Source organism: Pezoporus occidentalis, unplaced genomic scaffold (assembly GCF_034315485.1).
Source record: "Pezoporus occidentalis ecotype Australia unplaced genomic scaffold, CSIRO_AGI_Poc_V1 ctg97, whole genome shotgun sequence".
NCBI classification, from domain to species: domain Eukaryota; kingdom Metazoa; phylum Chordata; class Aves; order Psittaciformes; family Psittacidae; genus Pezoporus; species Pezoporus occidentalis.
The window spans coordinates 725,783-741,712 of record NW_026916336.1 but is presented as its reverse complement, the minus strand read 5'-3'; the positions used below and the strand labels follow the sequence as shown (position 1 = coordinate 741,712).

Below are 15,930 nucleotides of genomic sequence, written 5' to 3'. Positions count from 1 at the left end.
CGCACGTTGCGGCGTGGCGCGGGGGGCGTGGCCTCACCCCCGGGGGCGTGGCCGTTATCGGGGGCGTGGCCGTTATCGGGGGCGTGTCCAGCGGCGCCGGTGCCGGGAGCGCAGCGATGGCGGCGGCGGAGCTGGAGCGGCTGCGGATGGCCGGGGCCGGCATGGCCATCGCCGTGCTCACCAGCGGCGGCGACGCGCAAGGTGGGGCCCGGCCGCGGGGGAGCGGGGACATCGGCCCCCGTGGGCTCGCCCCGTCGGGGTTGCGTGTCCGTGGCCGTGTCCGCCCTGGCTCCCGCAGGCTCGGCGGGGCCGGAGTCCTCGGGGCCTCGGGGAGGGCAGCTCCTCCCCGGACGCCTGGGGCGGGCGCAGCAGGGACACGGACACACACGCACGCACATTCCTCCCGTGTTTCCCGCGCGGTGCATCCCACCCGCGGCTCTTCCCTGTCCCCCTCACCCCGGCGGGGGCATTTTTCCGGGGCAAGCCCGACGGTGGGGTCCGTCCCCCCACGGCAGGTGTTTGTAATGCGCCTCGCCCGCAGGCAGTTGCTTATCTGTAGCTCTCACCCGTGCACTGAGTTTCCCCGGTCTCTGCCCGCATGGCCCCCACTCCTCAAGGGGACACCTCAGGGTCATCGCTGTGATTGGTCCCCTCTGGAGCACAGGGTCCCTCAAGGCCAGCCTGGTTCATATCTTGCCTTTCCAGGGATGAACGCTGCTGTCCGCGCCGTCACCCGCATGGGGATATATGTGGGAGCCAAGGTCTTCCTCATCTATGAGGTTGGGGTACCCACCCAATCCCCATCACAAGTCAGGGGGGAGCTTCCCCCATGTGCCAGGGTACCCCTCACCTCCACCCCCTGCTTCTCCACAGGGCTACGAGGGGCTGGTAGAGGGGGGAGACAACATCAAGCAAGCCAACTGGCTCAGCGTCTCCAACATCATCCAGCTGGTGAGGATCAGCGGTAGGGTATGGGATCCCCTGATCCCACCCCAAACCTGTACGATGAGCTGTGTTCCCCCTTTCTCTCTGCAGGGTGGGACGGTGATTGGCAGTGCCCGCTGCAAAGCCTTCACCACACGTGCGGGCCGGCTGCGGGCTGCCCGTAACTTAGTGGAGCATGGCATCACCAACCTCTGCGTCATCGGTGGGGATGGCAGCCTCACGGGTGCTGACATCTTCCGCTCCGAGTGGGGTGGGCTGCTGGAGGAGTTGGTCCAAGACGGTGGGTGAACCCCCTCCCCAAAACCCTGGGTGGGTAGAGTGAAAGCATTCAAGGGGCATTGAGGTCCAGAGGCTCCACCCTATCACCATGATACAGCACCACTGTAGGGTTTAGTGATGCTCTTGGCAGTCCTGGGGTAAGGGTTGGACTTGATGATCTTAAAGGTCTTTCCTAATTTAGTCCATTCTATGAGCCTCAGGGAGGGCTGGGCTCTTCCACTGCTGTGCAGAATCCAGCCCAACACTGGGGCAGGGAATGGGAGTGCCCTAAAATATCTGGTGGCACGGCCCCCGCAGGGCAGATCAGCGAGGAGGTGGCACGGGAGAACTGCCGCCTGAACATCGTGGGGCTGGTGGGCTCCATCGACAACGATTTCTGCGGCACTGACATGACCATTGGCACCGACTCGGCGCTGCACCGCATCATGGAGGTGATCGATGCCATCACCACCACGGCACAGAGGTGAGCGGGCTGGGGGCTGGACTCTCGACCACCCTGGGCATCACATCCACTTTCCATCTCCTCCTACCTGTATTCTTGCAGCCACCAGCGGACGTTTGTGCTGGAGGTGATGGGCCGCCACTGCGGGTAAGATGGGGAAGGGATTGATGGGGTGGGATGGGATGCTATGTGTTGGGGCTGGTGCTGCCACCACCATGTCCCCACAGGTACCTGGCGCTGGTGTCCGGCTTGGCCTCAGGCGCAGACTGGCTCTTCATCCCTGAATCCCCTCCAGAGGATGGCTGGGAGGACCTCATGTGTGAGAGGCTTGGAGAGGTGAGAAGGGGGGTTCCTATGGTCACATCCCCCTTTTCTCTCTGGAGAGTCCCCGCAGGGATCTGGGCTGCGCCCTGTGGCCAGTGGCCAAACCCTGTGAAGCTTCGGGAGCTCCCATCATTGTCCCTGTGAAACAGGGCACTCAGCTGAATGCAAATCCAGCCCTAATGTGCCAGGGGCAGTGCTGCCTTGGGGCTCGGGCACCCAGACCGTGAGCCACCCCCTGGCAGCAGCAGATATGGGGAGGGTGGAAGGATGCTGGGACTTGGTTGCCAGTGATTTTTGGCTAACCTCAGTGGCTGATATCCTCCCTACACCAGACACGCAGCAGGGGCTCACGGCTCAACATCATCATCATTGCTGAGGGTGCCATTGACCGCAGTGGCAAACCAATCTCCTCCAACTACGTGAAGGATGTAAGTGACTGCTCCAGCATCCGCTTCAGCACCTGCAGTGACCACTGGGTTCCTGTGTGACCTCCTCTCTTCTCTGCAGCTGGTGGTGCAGCGCTTGGGTTTCGACACACGGGTCACCGTCCTTGGCCACGTGCAGCGTGGCGGGACTCCGTCAGCCTTTGACCGTGTGCTGGTAGGTCCTGGGTGAGGGTGAGGGTGATATGGGGAGGGTCATCCTGCAGAAAGGAGCAGGCAGCTGAGGGAACCCTGTTCGTGCTTTCCCTCTACCCATTGCAAAGGACTTGCCAGCTTGGGATGAGACTCAGATGGTCCCCGCAGGCTCAGCACTGCAGAACAATGTGCTTTTTTTCCCTCATTTGCTTCGAATTCCATGGGTTTTTAAATAAAACCAGCAGCTCCCTGGCTGTAAGTCAGCTGTGCAAGCAGCCATGCAGTTTCCAAGCCTGTGGGAGCATCCCAGCTAGCTGGCATAGGGCAGCCCTGATGTCACAGGGCACCGGGTGCCCCTTTCCCTTTGCAGAGCAGCAAGATGGGGATGGAGGCAGTGATGGCGCTGCTGGAGGCCACGCCAGACACGCCGGCCTGCGTGGTGAGCCTCTCGGGGAACCAGTCTGTGCGGCTGCCGCTCATGGAGTGCGTCCAGGTGGTGAGTACCAGGAGGATGAGGCATGCCAGCCTGCTGGGTGCGGGTCCTGCTCCCCTTCTCTGCAAGCAGGGGTCTCATAGTGCTGTTCTCTTACCCCCCCAAACAAAGACTAAGGATGTGCAGAAGGCCATGGATGAGAAGAGGTTTGATGAGGCCATCCAGCTGCGTGGGAGGTGAGGAGTGGGGATTGGGATGGTGTGAGACCTCCCTATGGGATGGCCAAAAGGATGTGCTGGGATGGGGGATTCTCTCCTGGGGGGAAACCATTGGCTCCTGCTGCTGGGAGGGCATTCCCCCTCCCTTCTCTGGGTCTAGATGCCCCTCAGGGCCATGCTGCCTTGTTCTTGCAGGAGCTTTGAGAACAACTGGAACATCTACAAGCTGCTGGCGCACCAGAAGCCAGCGCAGGAGAAGGTGAGGAAGGACAGAGAGCGGCAGTGGTCACTGTCCCCACCCTGGGGGAGACGCACCAATGTGCCATCCCCCTCGCTGTCCCCACAGAGCCCCTTCAGCCTGGCCATCCTGAACGTGGGTGCTCCTGCTGCCGGCATGAACGCTGCCGTCAGGTCGGCTGTGCGCATCGGCATCTGCCAGGGACATACCGTCTACGTGGTGAGCGACGGCTTTGAGGGCTTGTCCAAGGGGCAGGTGAGTGGGATGGTGAGCCTGGGTGCCACAGATTGCCCAGAGGAATGGGTTTGTGCTTGGAGGGGGTTACAGGGTGTTTTACCCCAAAACTGAACTCTGCTGCTTTCAGATCCGTGAGGTGGGCTGGCACGATGTGGCAGGCTGGCTGGGACGTGGTGGGTCCATGCTGGGCACCAAGCGGTAAGTGCAGCCCCAGAGGGCTATATGGGAGGGGATCCCCTGTCCTCACCTCACGATCTCTCCTCCGTTTCCCCCAGGACACTGCCTAAGACCTGCATGGAAAAGATCGTGGAGAACGTGCGGAAATTCAACATCCAGGGGCTGCTGGTCATTGGGGGGTTCGAGGTGCGGGGGGAATCCTCAACTCTGTTTCAGAGGGGGCTGGGATGGGCTGTCAGCATCCCATGTGGTGCAGGCAGCCCTGGGCATCCCTTTTGGGATGTGCATCCAGCCCCAGGGCCAGCACCTCCCCAGCTCTGGGCTGTTTGCAGGCCTATGAGGGGGTGCTGCAGCTGGTGGAGGCCCGCGGGCAGTACGAGGAGCTCTGCATCGTCATGTGTGTCATCCCTGCCACCATCAGCAACAACGTGCCCGGCACTGACTTCAGCCTGGGCTCAGACACGGCTGTCAATGCAGCCATGGAGGTGAGGGACAGGGCAGGGGGCAGCTCCCGGAGCTGTCCTGCTCCAGCAGGTCCCATCATGTTTTGGGATGACACATTGGGAATGAACCGGACTCACATCCCAGGCAGCAAAGGTGAGTTTTCCTTGTGTGACCCCTCCTTCTCCTGGCATAGAGCTGTGACCGCATCAAGCAGTCGGCCTCAGGCACCAAGCGCCGTGTCTTCATCGTGGAGACGATGGGGGGCTACTGCGGGTACCTGTCTACTGTCACCGGCATCGCAGTGGGTGCTGATGCTGCCTATGTCTATGAAGATCCCTTCACCATCCACGACCTCAAGGTGAGCAGGGCAGGACCTGCTTTCTGGCAGTATCATTTGGGTAAAATAAGAAGGGAAACTTGGAAAGGGAGGGCTCTGGGTCAGGACAGGATTTAGGGGAACAAGGCCAAGATCTGTGAAGCTGCTGGGTCGATGTTAGTGACACAGGTCCAAACGAGAACCAGAGGGACCCAGGATGGCTGTGTGTTCATCTTGCAGGCCAACGTGGAGCACTTGACTGACAAAATGAAGACAGATATACAGAGAGGGCTGGTGCTGCGGTGAGTTGGGAACCCCTGGTGATGCTCACTGAAAACCCCAGCCCTGTGGAATGGATAGAGGCTGGAGCTGAGCCCTTCCTGTGGCCAGAGAGGGTCCTTGTGTGCAGTGAGATTCAGCAGGGTGGGCACTCAGCTGGGGAACAGTCTTGCAGTGGGATGCCTCTGCTGCTGTCACCACCCCTGCCCCAGGGTCCTGGTGGGGAGATGAGCTGGAGCAGCAAAAAAGATGTTCAGGGAAGCATGGAGGGACCCCTTCCAATCCTTTCCCTCTGTTCCCCCAGCAATGAGAAGTGCCACGAACACTACACCACCGAGTTCCTCTACAACCTCTACTCCTCTGAGGGCAAAGGCATCTTCGATTGCAGGATTAACGTCCTGGGTCACCTCCAGCAGGTACAGGGGATGGGGCAACACACAGTGTCCCCAAGAGCTAGGTGGGTTTGTCATTGCCATTTGTTTGTCCCCAGGGGGGAGCACCAACCCCCTTTGACCGGAACTATGGGACCAAGCTGGGAGTGAAGGCGGTGCTGTGGATGTCGGAGAAGCTGCAGGAGGCCTACAGCAAGGGTGAGCTGAGGGCTGGGGGTCCTGTGGTGGGGTGGGTGGATGCTGGTGGCACTGGGCAGCTGGGCCCTGGTGAGGTGGCCATGGTTGGCAGCATCCATCCCCCTCCCAGAGCGCACGTTTGCCAACTCAGCAGAGTCTGCTTGCGTGATCGGGCTCAGGAAGAAGGTGGTGGCCTTCAGCCCTGTGACTGAGCTCAAGAAAGTCACTGACTTTGAGTAAGTCCCCATCCCTGTGCCCCAGTGGTTCAGCAGGCCCCAGGGAGAGACCCTCTCCTGGGTTGACCCTGGGACCATACTAGAGCCGTGTCTCCCCCCTTTGCAGGCACAGGCTGCCCCAGGAGCAGTGGTGGCTGAACCTGCGGCTGATGCTGAAGATGCTCGCCAACTACCAGATCAGTCTGACCGAGTACATCTCGGGAACAATGGAGCACGTCACCCGCCGCACACTCAGCATCGAGAAGGGCTTCTAATCCCACCAGCCCAAGCCATAGCCCCCCACCCTGTGTCGTCTCCATCCCCACATGCTGCTCGGGGAGCACCAGGTCCCCTGTTCTCAGTAGCCCTGTAGCTTTGCCATCAACCCCTTAAAGCAGGCAGAGCCTGGTCGCAGCTCCCAAACCAGCACAATCCTGCCCCAAAATGCTGGTCCAGCAGTCTGGGTCCTCTGCAGGTGCAGAGAAGAGGTGTTGCTAGAGGCCTGCTACAGAGCCCAGACCCTTTGTCTTCCCTTAATAGTTTATTCCTGTTATTTAACAATGGGGTATCTTGATTCCTTACTTAGCGGCTTGACCGCCTGAGCCAACTGCTGCTGTTAGTCACCTGCTCTGTGTGCAGGAGGAGAGCCAAGGAGGATGCGGTGAGATCCCGGAGCGGGTAGGGGCTGTTCCTGGGGGCTCTCAACTACCCCAAGGGCCCTGGTAAAGCTCAATCCTCCAGTGGTGTTTGGCCTGTGGGGTCTCTTGAGGGCTCAGCACAGAGCACTGGTCCTGGCAAGCCCCTTTTTCCCGGCCACCTTGCATGATGCTTGGCTGCGACCATCACCATGCGGCCCTGGGTGCTGTGCCCGTCATCTCACTCCCCAGATCTTGTACCATTTGTGGCGCTGCTCTCTTCCTCTTAAGAGATAAAACCTGCTGGAGCCAAACCTGCCTTGCTGGAGAGTGATCATTGCGTGCTGTGCGGGGAGACCTGTGGTTAGGATGGGGTGAATGAAGCCAGATGGTTTGCTGTGGAATAACCCTGGGCCGTGAGGCTTCCCTGCTTCATGCATCCTCAAAGCCTGGGAGAGCTGGACATCAGCATCCCTCTGCTGGCAGACTTCACAATCCTGGAGGAAAATTGCTTGTCCTTTGTTTTGGTTCCCACCTTCACAGAAAGTGCAGATGTGATTTATGGGGGCACTATATTTGTTTGTTAAGGCAGTTTCCCAGGGTGGCTGCCAAGCGTACCGGCTCCCGCATGCAGTGCTTGGCTCAGCCGATGCCAGATGGACACATGGAGCCCCATTCCCAGGCCGCTTTCCTCCCAGGGCTTTTGGCTATGGCTCCAGCCCCTGAGACATGGCCAGCACCAGGACACTTCCCAGTCTTTTGGGTCGAACATGCAGTTATGTTTTCCTCCCCATGGAGTTGTTCCCAAGCGATGACTTCTCCGCGCAATTTCATTGCTTTTCCCCAAGCTGGCCCCATTACTTGTTTTAGGCTCTGGAGGAAGATTGTAATTACTGTATCTTCCCTGCCAGAGCTGGGTACACAGGGAATTAGCAGGCCTTGGTGATGGAGGCAGCATTGCTGCTGTTCCTGGGTGAGCATCTGCTCTGGGGACCCCAGGTAGAGACCTGGCTGCTCCTGCCAGCACCGGCGAGTGGGAAATAGAATCATAGAATAGTTTAGATTGGAAAGGACCTTAAGATCATCCGATTCTGGCCCCCCTGCCTTGGGCAGGGACACCTCACACTAGATCATGCCACCCAGGGCTCTGTCCAGCCTGGCCTTGAATGAACACTGCCAGGGATGGAGCATTTATCACTTCTTTGGACAACTCATTTCAGTGCCTCACCACCCTCACAGTGAAGAACTTCTTCCTTATATCTAACCGGAACTTCCCATTTTAGTTTAAACCTGTTACCCCTTGTCCTATCACACCATCCTGTGTGTACTTCTGAGAAGCCTCAGTGATCCCACTCACCTGCCCTAATGTCCAAGAGTCCCCGAGGGCAGTTTCAGCACAAGTTCAGGCTGTACCCACAGCCGCTGGTGTTTTCCACCATAGGGAAACATCTGCCCTCACCCCTAGATCTCCCTGCTGAGACAAAAGGTATGGGTGAAAGCAAGTCATGCCAAAAAGCTCTTGGCAGGGCAGTGGATGGGCTGGCATGGCACCACAGCCAGGTTTAGAGTGTGAATGGGGAAGGGGTGTCCCCACATGGACAAGGGTCACCACAGCATTAACACCTCATTTCCACTCCAAAACATAAAAGTCTGCGCTACCAGACTCCTGGGGGAAGACAGGCAAGCACAGCCCTCCCATCTTGTGGGGAGCAACCACCCCGTGCCCTACCAAGACAAGCAGGAGAGGACATAGTGACTGTGCACCCAAGCTCCCCATCACACCCAGCTCAGGCCGAGGTTCCCACCCTCCCCATAGAGAAGGCACAACAAAAAGGCACAAGCATCTTTCAGCGAAGGGCAGGCTGCCAGGTCCCTGGGGTGAAAAGGCATGAGCCGAAGGGGCCAGGCTCCCCCTGGGCTGTGCCAAGAGCGAGCCGGATGCTGCGGGGTCATCCTGCAAGGAGTGTTTAGGAGCATCAAGGGCAGCTCTCCTGGCAGCGGGAGCATCCACAGTCGCCAAGTGTGAACAGCGCAGCACGTAAATGGCGAGAGCCTGGGGACAGTCATGCTGTCAGGGATTAACAGCCCAGCTTCTCCAGTGGAGCAGGAAGGAACTGTGCCAGAGCAGCTGCAGGCCATGGCGATTGCTCTGTTTGCCACCCTCACAGCAAGGAGCCCCCGTGATAGATGACACTTTGATCACTCTCCTTCCAGCAAAGCTGAGGTATGGGGGGGGGTTCTGGCATGCCCAAAGAGCAGCTCTCCTGTTTCCCCCAACTTGGAGAGGCACAACTACTGCCACCAAGACAGCCTGGGAAAGGGCTTGCCCTCGGCACAAGGGCAAGATGCAAGCAAGATGACGGGTAAGTCTCCTGGGCCCTGGCTGTCAAGGGAAGTCTGCTATAGCATAAATCACACTGGCCATTTAAATGCAGCTGGTTTTGACGCAGAAGGCAAGAACTAGGTCATCTGAGGAGTTAAATGCCTCAGCAATCCTCACCCAAGTGATGAGGGTCAAACTGTACCCCCTCCCACCAATGTCAACAGTATTGTAGAAACAGGGCTGTCATCATCCCCCAGGATGAGCATTCCTTCCTTTCTGGCAGCATGACAAACAGGGAGAGTGGGGACATGGAAAACGCCACGTCCCCCTGCACAGCACCATGGTCCACAGCTGAGCAGCACACAGGGGAGTCTCAGGAGCCATTACCATCCCCTTGCACCTCTGCACAAGCAAGTCAGCTTTACTCACCATCTCCTTTGCTTCCTGTGCTCCATGTGGACTCGTGGCTGCAAGAAGGTTCCCAAATACCACAGTGCCTTTGAAAAGCAGCCCCTGCAGCAGCCTGGTGTGCCACCCACCCACACCAGAGGCTGGTGAGCCATTTCCCAGGTCCAGTGAAGCGGGAAGGCACAGGGGCCCACAGCCCTCCTCCTGCTCTGCAGAGATAACAATGCAAGCCATGAACCAGACATAATGGAGCAATGCCCAGAGTCAGTTGTTCTCACTATGTTTGCTGAACCCCAGCCACAAGTGACGCGTCCTAGAGGGATAATTGGTTTTATTTGGTATGTCACAACATTTCAGTTTGTATTTAGGAGCTCTATAAAATCTTAGTAAATGCAGCTTTTTCATTTAAGGAAGCAACACCAACTCCTGATGTCTGTGCGAGCCCGACAGTAATGCCTGGCTTGTTTCCTTCTAACTGCAAAATGCCCAGGGCCTTTTTACTCTGACGTTTCCTTAAGCTGCTCTAATGCCTGCAGAGGCATGAGGGGGTGAGAGTAGAGCTGAGCATTCAGGATCTGGAAGAGTATAACTGCTGTTTCACTGAGGCTGCATCAGCTTTTCTTTGGGCTGCCTGACCGCCAAGTCAGATGCTGCACATTGCTAATGATGACCAGAAGTCAGGAGTTGAAGTTAAATAAAGAATTCGACATTGACCTTCACCATCTGCACCAGACAGTTCTTGGTGATCACTTCAGACAGCATCTCCCCAACAGACTTCACAAAAGCAGATCGTTGTGGTAGAACTGCCTTCAGAGTGTGCTACACACAGAGGCTGGCCAAGAATCAGTCTGACAGGGAGCCACGAATAAGCAGTGAGTGACCTTTCTGGCCAACAGCAGGCTTTGCTATCCCCCTTCGATTGCACAGCACAGTGGCACCACTCACTGCAGACCTGCTCACTTCTGCTTTGCTGATTTGCCTACAGCTCCATCAGACAGCGCCAGCAACATGAGATACAAATGTTAACAGAGCCTGCTATGCAAGCAGGAAAGCTCCCGAGAGCCAGGTCAGGCACTGCCAGCCCCAGCATGATGTGCACAGCCAGGGGTGATGTCAGGAGCTACAGGGGCAGCCAGCAGCATCCCAGTCCAGCCCCTCCATAGGGAAAGCACAGAGGGAAACACCGAGGCTTTGGCTGCAGCCAGGCATGCGTGAGCAGAATGGTGCTGCAGGTCTGGCTGGTTCTCCAGGGAGGTTTGTAATGGGCACCATCACTGCTCCTGCAGCTCCTTCTTCCGAATGGCCTGGAGCCTCCTCCCCACTGTCTGATGGATGATCTCCAGACCCTCTGCATCCAGCTCCTTTGTGAGTAGTAGGATGGCATTCAGGACATTGTTCTGTTGGAATGAGAGAGACACTACTTTATACAAGCATATTAACACCAAGCCCAGAAAAGCACACTTGATTTTTAAAACACTGCTTTCTAGGAACTCCACCACTGCCAGTTTGCAACAGCCACCTGCAGCTACAAGGACAGACCAACCAAGCCCTCAGGGCAAACAGGGACAGAGACTGCATGTGAGGAGGTTAACTGGAATGCAGGACAAACCCATCCACCCAGTCCTGCAGACTGCCCACATGCCTCTGGCTTCTGGCCACCCTCCCAACTGCCTTCTGTAAGGAAAGGCACATTCATGAGCAGCCACCCTCTCTCTCTCTCTCCAGTGTGATCGAATGTAGGATGGGAAAGGAGAGTAACTGTCTGATCTGAGGAATAAAGAGCTGTTAGAATCATAAAAGCACGAGCTGGAAAAAACCCTTGAAGGTCTCCAGCCCAACCCTCACACATCACTCAGCAGCATTGTACACGTGCAGCAAGACTTGTAGCAAACTCTTGGTAATGCTGTTGAGCTTTGCGGTGGGTGAGCCGTGAGCAGTTTATCTCCTACAGACCTTTGAGTAAGGAGAGAGCTTCAGTGGAAGTAAATGAGCATACACTTAGAGAAGCCAGTGAAACATTTAGACTAATTTGATTTTTCTTATTTCTTCTTATTTCTTATGCCCCATCCCTGGTAGTGCTCAAGGCCAGGCTGGACAAGATTGGAGAAACCTGGTCTAGTGGAAGGTGCCCCTGCCCATGGCAGGGGGTTGGAACTGGATGAGCTTTAAGGTCCCTTCCAACCCAAACCATTCTATGATTCTGTGATGATTCCCACATGTCCTATCACTGGATACCCAGGAGAAGAGGTCAGCACTTCCCTCTCGACTTCACCTCCTCAGGAAGCTGTAGAGAGCAATGGAGTTGCCCCTCAGCCTGTTTTTAATCCAAACTAGATAAAACCCAAATCCTCAGCCACTCCCTACAAGACACTCCTTCCAGCCCTGCCATCGGTTTCATTGCCCTCCTCTAGAAGCATTCAAGTACCTTAACATCATTCTTAAATGGTGTGGCCCAGAACTGCAGGAAACAAAAAGCAATCTGGTCTTTAGAAGATACTCACTCTCTTCTTCCTGTTACAGTCTGTCTCTTGAGGTGAAAAGGAGGAAAATTTATCCGTGGGAACAGGCTTCATACCAAGCTCTTCTCGGATTTTGCTAAAGAAGAGGAGGAAGAGCAAATGTTATGACCAATTGGGAGAACCTTACTCTGCCAGGCCAACCTTTTCTAATCATGGCAACCATGAATGAACCATGTAGCTGAAGGACTGGAGGTGCATCTATTCTCACACCACCACTGCCTACAAACAAACATCCCAAGTAAAACTCCCACATGAAGTAACATCCACCCAGCTATAAAAACCACAAGTGCTATTAAACCAGCACAGCTCCAGCACCATAACTGGAACAGTGGTAATCCGCACCAGCTGCAGGCCTGGCCCATGGAGTATCAGGTCTGGCTGCTAGTGTCCTTTCACACTACACGAGTTCAGCCCAGACATCCTAACAGCTCACAAGCAAGCCCTCACTTTGTCTCTTCCAGACTGAAGTTCAGCAGTTCACTCTCGGTCTCTGTGGTGGATTCAGCAGCACTGGATTCAGTGGACTCATGGCAGCCATTCCCCACATTCCTCCTTGCTGGTGGGGCCGTTATCTCCTCGCCATCAACCAGGGCCTGGGACAGTTCTTCCTCTGTCACAGCTACAAAAGCCAAAACAAAAGCCTGCTGCAATGAACTCCAACAGCCCAGGAAGGAAGCATCTCTAACAGGGGACGTACTACTGCTGCAGAGATACACTGCAGCGGTTTGGCCCCAAAATCATCCTTTGTACAGGCCTTCTGCTTTTATCCTCCTCCTACAGTAAAACCCAACAGGAGAATGATGGCAGCCATCACCAGTCTATCAAAGTGAGAAAGGTATCAAGGAGGGCTGCAAACATGCTTTGCTACTTCTTGTCTCTGGAGAAGGCTCCAAAAGCCACCGCGCTACAGATACCAGATGGAAAAGCTTGTTTTTTATGCCAGCATAAGTTGCAGAATCTTTGTTTTGCCACAGCTAAGGAGAGAGCTCTTTAAACCAGTAATTAGTGGCACTAAGTTATAATGAGGAGCTCTCAGTCCCACTAGTGTTAACTCTAGCACTGCAGGGAAGGCAGAAATCAGCTTAGAAGCAGTGGATCTCGCAGAGCGGACACTCAACCTTCAATGCATCCTGACTCACGGAAGAGTCAAAGGACACCTTAAAGAGAGGAACCAGCACATCACTGGTTGGTTTCCCATTCACCTTGCCCATGGCTTGGAGCTATTCACCTGTTTACCCACCTTGATTATCGAGCTTCTGCAGGCTGGGTAGGTTACGAAGCACCGTCATTCGGTAGCGGTGGGGGTCTGTCCCACAGCAAGGATTTTCAGACAGCCACAGGACCCTCAGCCGAGGCAGGTTTTTGAGGTAGAAGAGCTCATTTAGGCTTGCAATGTTGTTCTTCCTCAGATAGAGTTCACTCAGATTCTGGCACTGATTCAGCGGCTCGAGATCTGAGATGCCATTCACACTGAAGAGACAGCACAGGATCAGAGACCAGTAAGCCCATCCCTCCCTCACTGTACTGTTCAGATGAGAGCACAGCCCCTGTAGCACAGCAGCTTTCCAACCCCCCCTTCCCACAACTCCACACTGTGGCACATCATGGCAAGGGACGTCAAGCAACCCACAGCTTATAGCATTTCATCTTTTCAACAGAAGGAATAAATAAGCAGCCACTCCTCTCTACTGCAGTGACAGCCAGCCTCTGCTTTCCCCAAATGCATGCCTGTCACATTTGCATCCTTTCCTGCAGCAGTTCCTCAGACCCACTGAAGGAAAACCTACGTAAGATTCCCCAAGCTAAACAGCTCAGATTTACAGACGGCATTGGCCGTTGTGGGATCCCCAGGACAGGGGGAAGATGGATGTTTTGTCAGGGGGAGTCTTACAGAAATTACAGGCTCTGTGAGGTCCACGAAACATTTCAATAAGCATTCTGCAAACTGGCCCCATACAGAGGCCCAGAAGATCCCCACCCAAACTATAGAATGGGACTCAGGAAGCAACGATCCTAACAGGTTTCTACACTTCTCAAAACAGGGACTATTTTCTTGAGTAGCAAAGGGAAGAGTGCAGAGGAGCCACCAGAATAATCATTTCTGCATCTCTGCCACTTGAGAAATGGGGCATGAAGAGCCAGGCAGCTCATACAGCCACAGAAAGGTGGTAAGAAACCACTGGCCAGGTCACAACCCCATGTTAAAGCGATTTCCTCTGCCCTCTCCAAAACTGGCAGTCCAACAGTCACCTGAACGTGATCACCTCGATGTTGGGCAAATCCCGGCATATTGATATCTGGGGCAGGAAGAGACAGAAACAGCAAGTTGGCACTTCCAGAAAAGAGAAAAAAGGCAATTTAAATCACAGACAAGATAAAAGCAAGCACAGGAATTGAGGTTTGCTTCAGCCTAACTCAAGTTTAATACCACCAGAGAGATCTGCTGCGACAATCAGTGCAGAGTCAGCAGCTCCTCCACCCTCACTGCCCAAGAGTGGAAGCACAGACACCAGCCAGCAGCATGTTGCTTTTCTGCTCCAGCAACTCTGCACAGGCTTCCAGCCAGCACATACAGGGCAGGATCCCTCTTACCCCCGACAGCCCTCTAACAAGAGTACATCATCCAAAGTCCCAAACAGACAACGTAGGGCTCAGGGTCTCCAAGGGTCCACGCAGGGCCTTGGTGAGGAATTGGTTCCAAGTGCTCTCTGGAAACACCAGCATCCCTGCATGGGCTTTTTGATTTTGATTTGTTTAGTTTGAGATGCCGATCAACCCTGAAAATCACTGCAGCCCACTGGCAGCAAGCCAGCCCAAACCCAGGCTGGTGCCTTCCTCAGCGCCCTGTTAACCCCACCCCCTCTGCGGCTGCCGGCCTAGGCTATGGCCAGCCTGATGGGCACGGGCTGGGGCTCCACGACAGCAGCGCAGAGCCGCGGTGCCTCCTCCTCGTTGGCTCTTCCCGGCAGGATGGGAGCGGGCACGCAGTACTTACATCCGTCAAGTGGCTGCCCCTGTGGGAAGAGAGCAGCGGGTCACCGGGAGCACGGCAGGGCCCAGCTGCCCGCCTGCTGTCCCCAAGCCCGCTCTGCACCCACCAAAGCTCATCTGACACAGCCCTCCATGTGTTCCCCGCTCCCAGCCCTGCCTGTACCCCCTCCCCAGGCCCAGCGCCAGGCCCAGGCCCAGCTGCCCGCCCCGCCTCCCGCCGGGCCCGCACGGCCCCGGGCCGTTCCCGTCGGCGCCCACCAGCAGTTAAGGCGGCGGACACCATCAAGCGCAACAGCCTTGGCCCGAGCCAGCACCGCCGCCCGCGTCAGCCTCATGGCCGGGCCGGGCCGGGCCGGGCCGGGCCCCGGCGCCGCCGTCGCCAGAGGCGGAGCCCGGCACTCGCGCAGGCTCCTGCCGGCCGGGGAGGAACGGCGCTGGGCTGGGCGCTGGAGCTTCAGCACGCCTTGCATTGCATTGCCTACCTTTCCCGTGCGTTGCCCGGCCTACCGCCGGGTTGGCCATCGCTGACAGCCGTCCGACCCTTTGGGTCTCCTGCTCGAGCCCTGCCAGCTCTGGATTGGGCTGTGTTGCCTGCAGCAGGCTGGGTGTCCTGAAGATCCCTGATGTGCAGTTGTGTTTAATTGCCTCATACTTGCGTGTAGATTTGATTATTAATTTGATTACATCTCATTAGAGAATGTTTCATACAGACATTCACACCTTCATGGATATGTATTTATATGTAACACAGATATGACCTATATCTTATATATGGCTTATAAGTGGCACGTAGGGATATATATACATGTGTATATAGATCTACTCATGTATATATCTACTCATGTATATATACCCCTACATCTGTATATATATAAACTATACAAAAATAAGCCTTGGAGGCAGTTGAAGCAACTTTTGGAGTTCCTGTTCTGCGTGCAGCTGTGCACAGGCCCACTGATGGGAGGTGGTGCTGAGACACAGGATTCGGGCCATGTGTCGGTGAAGGCAGCTGCAGAATCCAAATCCTCAGCATGGCAGGAAGAACAGCAGCATATACAGACAGCTTTGTGGTACTTTCCTTCTCCAAATCCTCATCTGCTTTCACTTCCAGTGGAATACAGAAACACCAGAGCATGCTTTCACCTGCCTGCCTGTACAGTCCCAGCCCCAGCCATGCATTGCTTCGCTGTTGTCCCTGAAACAGGTTAAGTAGATTAAAGAATCTTCTGTAGGTGCTACAGTGAGATTCTTATACTTACCTTGCGTACACAGGTACAGGTCAGTCTGTTTAAACTTCTCTGCCTGTTCTGACACCTCTCCTGAAATTGAACCATGTGCGAAAGATTGTTTCATTCAGGTT

The 15,930-nt window shown here is 55.7% G+C and overlaps 2 protein-coding genes across 2 annotated transcripts; one reads left to right on the top strand and one right to left on the bottom strand.

Moving 5' to 3' along the window:
• Positions 1-53: 53 nt before the first annotated feature.
• Positions 54-6,643, top strand: PFKL (phosphofructokinase, liver type). Its single transcript, XM_062606422.1, has 22 exons — positions 54-201; positions 706-779; positions 874-951; positions 1,036-1,225; positions 1,522-1,687; positions 1,769-1,813; positions 1,894-2,002; positions 2,323-2,418; positions 2,498-2,590; positions 2,939-3,064; positions 3,173-3,237; positions 3,415-3,478; positions 3,566-3,712; positions 3,822-3,892; positions 3,970-4,057; positions 4,204-4,356; positions 4,509-4,673; positions 4,872-4,933; positions 5,215-5,326; positions 5,401-5,500; positions 5,610-5,715; positions 5,822-6,643. The coding sequence occupies exons 1-22, from the start codon at positions 117-119 to the stop codon at positions 5,967-5,969; spliced, it is 2,343 nt and encodes a 780-aa protein (XP_062462406.1). The 5' UTR covers positions 54-116; the 3' UTR covers positions 5,970-6,643.
• A 2,731-nt stretch (positions 6,644-9,374) lies between these two features.
• On the bottom strand, positions 9,375-14,987 carry CFAP410 (cilia and flagella associated protein 410). Its single transcript, XM_062606430.1, has 7 exons — positions 14,829-14,987; positions 14,575-14,593; positions 13,830-13,876; positions 12,820-13,049; positions 12,027-12,198; positions 11,562-11,655; positions 9,375-10,457 (listed from the first exon to the last, which is right to left on the bottom strand). The coding sequence occupies exons 1-7, from the start codon at positions 14,903-14,905 to the stop codon at positions 10,332-10,334; spliced, it is 765 nt and encodes a 254-aa protein (XP_062462414.1). The 5' UTR covers positions 14,906-14,987; the 3' UTR covers positions 9,375-10,331.
• Positions 14,988-15,930: the final 943 nt, after the last annotated feature.

What these genes read in the sequence shown, in the direction of transcription:
- PFKL (XM_062606422.1), top strand. Translation starts at nt 117, where the DNA reads ATGGCGGCGGCGGAGCTGGAGCGGCTGCGGATGGCCGGGGCCGGCATG. An exon ending in CAGCCTTTGACCGTGTGCTG is followed by an intron (nt 2,591 to 2,938) that starts GTAGGTCCTGGG and finishes TTCCCTTTGCAG; the next exon opens with AGCAGCAAGATGGGGATGGA. An exon ending in TGGTCATTGGGGGGTTCGAG is followed by an intron (nt 4,058 to 4,203) that starts GTGCGGGGGGAA and finishes GGCTGTTTGCAG; the next exon opens with GCCTATGAGGGGGTGCTGCA.
- CFAP410 (XM_062606430.1), bottom strand. Translation starts at nt 14,905, where the DNA reads ATGAGGCTGACGCGGGCGGCGGTGCTGGCTCGGGCCAAGGCTGTTGCG. An exon ending in GCAGAAGCTCGATAATCAAG is followed by an intron (nt 12,199 to 12,819) that starts GTGGGTAAACAG and finishes TGGCTTTTGTAG; the next exon opens with CTGTGACAGAGGAAGAACTG. An exon ending in TTCAGTCTGGAAGAGACAAA is followed by an intron (nt 11,656 to 12,026) that starts GTGAGGGCTTGC and finishes CCTCTTCTTTAG; the next exon opens with CAAAATCCGAGAAGAGCTTG.